This window comes from Camelina sativa, chromosome 17, assembly GCF_000633955.1.
Source record: "Camelina sativa cultivar DH55 chromosome 17, Cs, whole genome shotgun sequence".
In the NCBI taxonomy this organism is placed as follows: Eukaryota; Viridiplantae; Streptophyta; class Magnoliopsida; order Brassicales; family Brassicaceae; genus Camelina; species Camelina sativa.
Genome location: NC_025701.1, coordinates 34,328,274 through 34,335,515, shown reverse-complemented (window position 1 = coordinate 34,335,515; position 7,242 = coordinate 34,328,274). Strand labels below are relative to the sequence as shown.

At 38.7% G+C, this 7,242-nt stretch overlaps 4 protein-coding genes across 4 annotated transcripts in view; 1 reads left to right on the top strand and 3 right to left on the bottom strand.

Annotated features, from left to right (window-relative positions):
* LOC104758927 (glucose and ribitol dehydrogenase homolog 1) lies at nt 393–1,935 on the bottom strand. Its single transcript, XM_010481899.2, has 4 exons — nt 1,666–1,935; nt 1,156–1,532; nt 719–1,077; nt 393–619 (listed from the first exon to the last, which is right to left on the bottom strand). The coding sequence occupies exons 1-4, from the start codon at nt 1,918–1,920 to the stop codon at nt 597–599; spliced, it is 1,014 nt and encodes a 337-aa protein (XP_010480201.1). The 5' UTR covers nt 1,921–1,935; the 3' UTR covers nt 393–596.
* LOC104758928 (uncharacterized GPI-anchored protein At5g19250) lies at nt 2,504–3,615 on the top strand. The gene is made up of 2 exons (XM_010481900.2): nt 2,504–2,771; nt 2,970–3,615. The coding sequence occupies exons 1-2, from the start codon at nt 2,702–2,704 to the stop codon at nt 3,488–3,490; spliced, it is 591 nt and encodes a 196-aa protein (XP_010480202.1). The 5' UTR covers nt 2,504–2,701; the 3' UTR covers nt 3,491–3,615.
* LOC104758930 (alpha-crystallin domain-containing protein 22.3) overlaps nt 4,049–7,242 on the bottom strand; it is an 8,496-nt gene continuing 5,302 nt past the window's right edge. The window contains exons 2-3 of the mRNA XM_010481901.2: nt 4,803–5,170; nt 4,049–4,508 (exon numbers count right to left, since the gene is read on the bottom strand). Coding sequence (XP_010480203.1) covers nt 4,261–4,508; nt 4,803–5,170 — 616 coding nt within the window. The 3' untranslated portion in view covers nt 4,049–4,260. The remainder of the gene's footprint in view (nt 4,509–4,802; nt 5,171–7,242) is intronic.
* LOC104759039 (glucose and ribitol dehydrogenase homolog 1-like) lies at nt 6,376–7,242 on the bottom strand (the record flags this gene model as incomplete). The annotated part of the gene is made up of 3 exons (XM_010482013.2): nt 6,376–6,602; nt 6,702–7,060; nt 7,139–7,242. Coding segments are annotated over 3 exons (486 nt in total), but the record flags the coding sequence as incomplete, so codon positions are not given.

Genomic DNA, 7,242 nt, shown 5'->3' with positions numbered 1-7,242 from the left:
CGCATTAGACTATAGATAGATATACATACACACTAACTAATCAATTAATGTAACTACAACAATAAGAGTTGTATCCAATGCAGCGTCGAAATTTTCCAAATCTCAAATATTAAACAATCAGCGGAGAAAAACTGCTTTGTGGAGAAACATTGTTGTAGTACGGGATGATTCCTACAACAAAATGATATGAAGTGAAGAACACGACGTGGCTATGACATTAATTGGATGCACAATCTCGCATCTCTAAAGACGGACAACTTAAGTTTTAGAAATCAAACACACAATTGAATAGTTTTTGCTGTCACCATATAAGATTTTGGGGGTCATCGACATGCCAATATAATTCATTTCTGTCTCGAGATAAGATATTGCAGGGTTCTACGCTTATAGAGGGGAGAAGGCCCAAAGTACTCGATGTGGAAGTCTTTATTACAACATACTTTTGATAGTTCCACCATACTGACAAAAGGTCGTACTCGACACATTACTAACATATACATGACTTAACAAAAGGTCACTAAACCCGAAACAACACTACAACTTTTGTCACCATATTTAAGACCTCACGTTTAGAGACGGTAGTGTCTGCTCCACGCTTATGCATTCACCACAGCTCCTCCTACACAAACAAAACATCACAAACAATAAGTTGAAAGAAAGCTACCCACTTGCATAACCATCATATTTTAAATATATAAATCTGTATATGGGGCTATACCGTTGGGGTGGAGAACTTGACCGGTGAAGTAGGAAGAGCAGTGGTTACAAGCCAAGAAAACATACGAAGGCGCAACCTCAACTGGCTGACCCGCTCGTTTCATCGGAACCTCAGACCCGAAATTCTTAATCTTCTCCTCATTGAAGGAGGCTGGGATAAGCGGAGTCCATATCGGACCAGGCGCCACACCATTGACACGGATTCCTTTCTCAGCAAGCTGAAGTGCAAGACCTCGAGTAAACGCCACAATGGCTCCTTTTGTAGCAGTGTAGTCCAGAAGTGAAGCGTTTCCCTTGTAGGCGTTCACTGATGTGGTGTTGATGATGCTACTTCCTTCCTTCATATGTTTTAACGCATACCTTAAAAAAAAAGAAAAATCCAATTACCTTCACACGTATGTGTCTTTATGAGAACCAAAACTTGCACGTGTTTGTTACCTTGTGAGGAAGAAGTAAGAGAATATGTTTGTACGGAAGACTCGCTCAAGCCTAGGCTCATCAATCTCTTCGATCGAGCTGCTCTCGTACTGCTCTGCTGCGTTATTGATCAAAACATCAATACGTCCAAAGGCGTTAACGACCTCATCAACGACCCTTTTGCAGTTCTCGTCGAATCCTAAGTCAGTGGGAATAGCGATTGGTTCCTTAGCATCCGATGTTTTTGCCTTCTTCAACATTTGTAAAGTCTCTTGCGCATCTTTCTCCTCTTGACCCTTCACATAAGTGAAAGCTACAGTGGCACCTTCGAGTGCAAAACAGTATCCCACTGCTCGACCAATCCCGGAGTCTCCACCAGTTATCAACGCCACTTTGCCCTGATTGTACATTCATTTGTTATCTAAATATGTATCAAATATATAATTATGAACATGGCTCTTATAAAAGAGTTACGAATATGTCATATTTTGATATCAAACTAATGAAACTACAGGTTATAAAGATAATTACACGAAGCTTGTTGGAGGGTTGGTAGTCTGAGCTAGAGAATTGTGGGGTTGTTTCCATGACGTGTTCCTTGCCAGGTTGGGCATGTTGTCTTTGTTTCTCAGACGCCATCGCTCTTACGCACAAAAGCTGAGGTAATCTTCTATTCTGAGGTAGAGGTTTCTTGGTTTTGTTTGGAATTTGAGCTAACAAAAGCGTAACGTTCGATGATAAGACTCTCGACGAAGTGAACACTCGACACAACCCGTTCATGGCCATATATACATGCACACACGTTACATGGAAGCTAGAATATATCTCAACATGGGTTATGACACGTAGCAGATTAAGAGACATGACCTGCCAGAGGATGATACACGTGTTGGTGAATGGAACCGGATTTGTGGTAAACCATAAACGGTGATCCGTGTGACATGGACAAAAACTGTTTATCGTTCATAGTGACCATTTCAAATGGTCTTTTATTTTTTTTTCTATAATAAAGATGTAAATTTTACTTCAATTTATTTTTATTTTTATCTTTAAAATAGATATTATTTTTTTTTTTTTTTTTTATAAAAAAACTCTATTTCTTTTTATAAAGAATTTCTCTATTTTATAAGTAAGAATAGAACTGGTTGAAGTTAAACTCATCTCTATTATAAATATGTAATAATCTCTATTATAGAAAAAAAAATATAAAAAAAATTATTGAAAATGGTCTTAAAAAGATTTATTTTATTTAATATGATCAGATTATATCTTAGTTCTTTTTTTTTGGTAGTTGTATTTGTTGTTTTGCATGCATGACACGTGAAGAGGACGTGCATTAATACACATCATCTTTTGGCAAAACGAAACCTCCTCTTTGCCAAGTGTTTGCCACTTTAACAGATCTTATCAAGAAAGGCTAATTTTGGAGAAGATACTATAAACAAATAGAGTACATGTCCAACAAATTTACATTCTCTTTGCCTGCTCCTGATCTCTAACTCTGCTTTTATTACCAGAAAAATAAGAATAAGAAATTGTGTGAAGAGGAGTGGTCTTGATTACCAGGATGTCTCTTTCCATCTACATCACTCATCTTCTCATTTTCTCCTTGATTTCCACATGTGTTATCTGCAACCGTAAACGCTCTTAACCTCTCTCTCTTAGTGTATTTTATTTACTGTATAAACTTGTACTTGAAATTTATAGGTGTTTAGACTTAACATATGTGTATAATAATAGTTGGTTGGGTCATTGGTACTTGGTGATTAGAGTTCATGGTATTGGAGTTACAATTGATGTAATCTTTCTCATTTGTTGTGTTTGTGTTATTTTAGAGGCGGAGGATAATCTTCTTCAAGGCCTAAACAGCCACCGAACTGCTCAAAAAGTTGCACCTTTTACAAAGAACGAGAAGGCTGATTGTGTGGCCGATGAGATCGCTGACAAGCTCGAAGATCAACCATGCACAAACCACTCCACAGCCGGCACGGTTACTCCTGGGTCGGTCCCTCCGCAGTTAACGAACTACCAAGACATTCTTTCTGAGTGCAAAATCGACCCAAACACTACCCGTGACGGATTGATCTTACCAGTTTGTATCCCTAACCGGATCCCTACTCTGGCTTTAACTAATTACACACAAACAGGTTATGCTAAGTATCTAAACGATTCGAGGTATGTCGGGGCTGGTGTTGGGTCGGAGAAAGAGTGGATGGTGGTTGTGTTGACCACAAGCACTCCAGGTGGAAGCTTCACTGCTGGTAAGGCGAGCTCTGCTGGCAAGGCGACGTCTGTTAGAGTGATGACTGGTTTAGGGCTAGTGGGCTTCTTGTTTAGCTGCCTCGTTCTTTTCTAAGCGTACTGATGCTTGTGTTTTGTTTGAAGACTCTTTTTGTTTCTCTTTTACGCTGTGTGTTTTGGACGGATTAAAACAACACATCGTAATTAACAAATTTACAAGGCATAACAAAATTAAGTCTGTAGCGTGATGTCAAAATAAAAAAAAATAAAAAAAAATAAAAATCTTCGCTTGGGAGTGAATAGAAGCTCAGAAGCTGTTACGAAGAGACCTAAACTAAACTAACCAACAAAACTTCTTGGCAGAAGCTTTACTATAATGCCTGAACACTTGAACAGAACAACAATATAAAGCCAGTTTCATCGCAACCTGTGTAATATGTTATTTTTGTGGTAAGTTAACATGAAGATGATGAATCTTGTTGACAATGTAGTTCTCAAGTACACAATCTATGAAACAAAGATACCAGGTAGTAAATTCGGGGGTAAAGTTTTGGTTCATAGTGGATTTTGAAGATGCAATCACAGAACTTATGCCCTCCAGAACCCAAACTTTTGAACAGTAAGTACAATACAGTTTTGTCCCCAAGGCAATTCAATCGGCCGCAACACAATACAAAGTAAAAACAGTCCAACCATATCATATCTCCGATCTGTTTTTAATCAGGCATATTAATTAAGTTTCCAAGTTTACGAAGCAACATCAACTATTCAACAATTTTTCTAATGGCAATGAAGCTAACAACAAAAACAAAATCCTACATAGCCTGCAATGATTCTAGCTTACTTTAAAGCTCCAACAAATCCATCTCCATTTGTTATTTCTGTTTAGTCTTCGTAGTACAGCTTCTTTACTACACCCTCAAGTACACCATCTGCTCCAAAATTACCGTTAAATTCTTCATTGCTCACAGGACCCGGAAGCTGAAAGGAGATGGTGAAGTGGCCTGGAGGGCATAAGTTCTGTGTTAGCATTTTGAAGATCTGATTGTTTTTGCAAACTGTCATCTCCCCCGTAGTTGTTGTTCCCTTTATCTGAATCTTACCGTCTGGTTCTATTTCACAGCTGAAGTCCTCTGCATGTTCCACATGTCACATTCAGCAGAAGACGAGTAAAAGCACAAGATACAAAATTCGAAGCACCTCATCATAAACGCATATAAGCCACGTGCAAGCAAATAATTGGGTAAACATACTTATAATACAAGAGTGGAACTTCCCGAATCTACATATTCTTCATCAACATGCAAGTAATCTTTGTTCTGAATGAACAACTATCTTTCAGAAGGTTCGAACTATAGTTCTAGAAACAATAATTTAGCATGTCAATTGGAAACTTCTCAAAGATATGGAAAGGTGTTAAGACTTACTCTCATCTCTTGAAACACCAGGTAATGAAACACGAAAGTAGTATGAGTCCTCGGATTCAGCAATATCAACCAAACCAATCGTTGGTCCAATCTTCCCCATGGCTGCACTTCCCGTAAGAGCAACTCCGGTTTTCGTTTGACTGATAAGGCTATTAAACTCTGGAGTTGATTCAGAAGGCAGAAATATCATTGCTGGCCCTCCTACTCTCTCTACATTCTCATTCGCCCTGTTACTCGACATGGATGCATGAGTTACTGGACCGATGTAAGGCAAACTGTTCAATGGAGTCACTTCAAGAAACTGTGGGTTCCTTGTGTTTTCCGGGTAACTGTTGTTCTCCCTCATCCCGTTTTGACCACTTGAAGACCTGAAGAAACAACAATTCCTTTTATTATACACTAGACTCTGATCTGCTACCAAACATACTTGAGGTATTATAAGGGTATTGAACCAAACAAGAGGCAAATAGAATCGGTAAAAGAGCAACTATACAGGTCAATAAAGTTTGAAAACAATGCCAATGGTTAAAACAGTAGTGGCTGCTATTGACTAAAAAGGCTAAATCTTGAGATATTACNAAGCTCAGAAGCTGTTACGAAGAGACCTAAACTAAACTAACCAACAAAAATTCTTGGCAGAAGCTTTACTATGATGCCTGAACACTTGAACAGAACAACAATATAAAGCCAGTTTCATCGCAACTTGAGTAATATGTTATTTTTGTGGTAAGTTTACATGAAGATGAATCTTGTTGACAATGTAGTTCTCAAGTACACTATCTATGAAACAAAGATACCAGGTGGTAAATTCGGGGGTAAAGTTTTGGTTCATAGTGGAATTTGAAGATGCTATCACAGAACTTATGCCCTCGAGAACCCAAACTTTTGAACAGTAAGTACAAGACAGTTTTGTCCCCAAGGCAATTCAATCGGCCGCAACACAATACAAAGTAAAAACAGTCCAAAAGTTTCGNTTTTTGACTGACTTCTAACGTGTAAACTTGGGAGTAATTTAGAAATATAAGCTGACGTGGCAACTTCAGAACCAAGATTTAGACATGGTGTTAGAGGGCTCAAATTGTCCCTTTTATTAGTAGTAATTTGCATTTAGATTATGCATTGTCAAAAGAAGTTTATCTCAATCTTTCCTACTCGGTTTACACAAATGTTGACCTTTTACTCGCATTAGACTATAGATAGATATACATACACACTAACTAATCAATTAATGTAACTACAACAATAAGAGTTGTATCCAATGCAGCGTCGAAATTTTCCAAATCTCAAATATTAAACAATCAGCGGAGAAAAACTGCTTTGTGGAGAAACATTGTTGTAGTACGGGATGATTCCTACAACAAAATGATATGAAGTGAAGAACACGACGTGGCTATGACATTAATTGGATGCACAATCTCGCATCTCTAAAGACGGACAACTTAAGTTTTAGAAATCAAACACACAATTGAATAGTTTTTGCTGTCACCATATAAGATTTTGGGGGTCATCGACATGCCAATATAATTCATTTCTGTCTCGAGATAAGATATTGCAGGGTTCTACGCTTATAGAGGGGAGAAGGCCCAAAGTACTCGATGTGGAAGTCTTTATTACAACATACTTTTGATAGTTCCACCATACTGACAAAAGGTCGTACTCGACACATTACTAACATATACATGACTTAACAAAAGGTCACTAAACCCGAAACAACACTACAACTTTTGTCACCATATTTAAGACCTCACGTTTAGAGACGGTAGTGTCTGCTCCACGCTTATGCATTCACCACAGCTCCTCCTACACAAACAAAACATCACAAACAATAAGTTGAAAGAAAGCTACCCACTTGCATAACCATCATATTTTAAATATATAAATCTGTATATGGGGCTATACCGTTGGGGTGGAGAACTTGACCGGTGAAGTAGGAAGAGCAGTGGTTACAAGCCAAGAAAACATACGAAGGCGCAACCTCAACTGGCTGACCCGCTCGTTTCATCGGAACCTCAGACCCGAAATTCTTAATCTTCTCCTCATTGAAGGAGGCTGGGATAAGCGGAGTCCATATCGGACCAGGCGCCACACCATTGACACGGATTCCTTTCTCAGCAAGCTGAAGTGCAAGACCTCGAGTAAACGCCACAATGGCTCCTTTTGTAGCAGTGTAGTCCAGAAGTGAAGCGTTTCCCTTGTAGGCGTTCACTGATGTGGTGTTGATGATGCTACTTCCTTCCTTCATATGTTTTAACGCATACCTTAAAAAAAAAGAAAAATCCAATTACCTTCACACGTATGTGTCTTTATGAGAACCAAAACTTGCACGTGTTTGTTACCTTGTGAGGAAGAAGTAAGAGAATATGTTTGTACGGAAGACTCGCTCAAGCCTAGGCTCATCAATCTCTTCGATCGAGCTGCTCTCGTACTGCTCTGCTGCGTT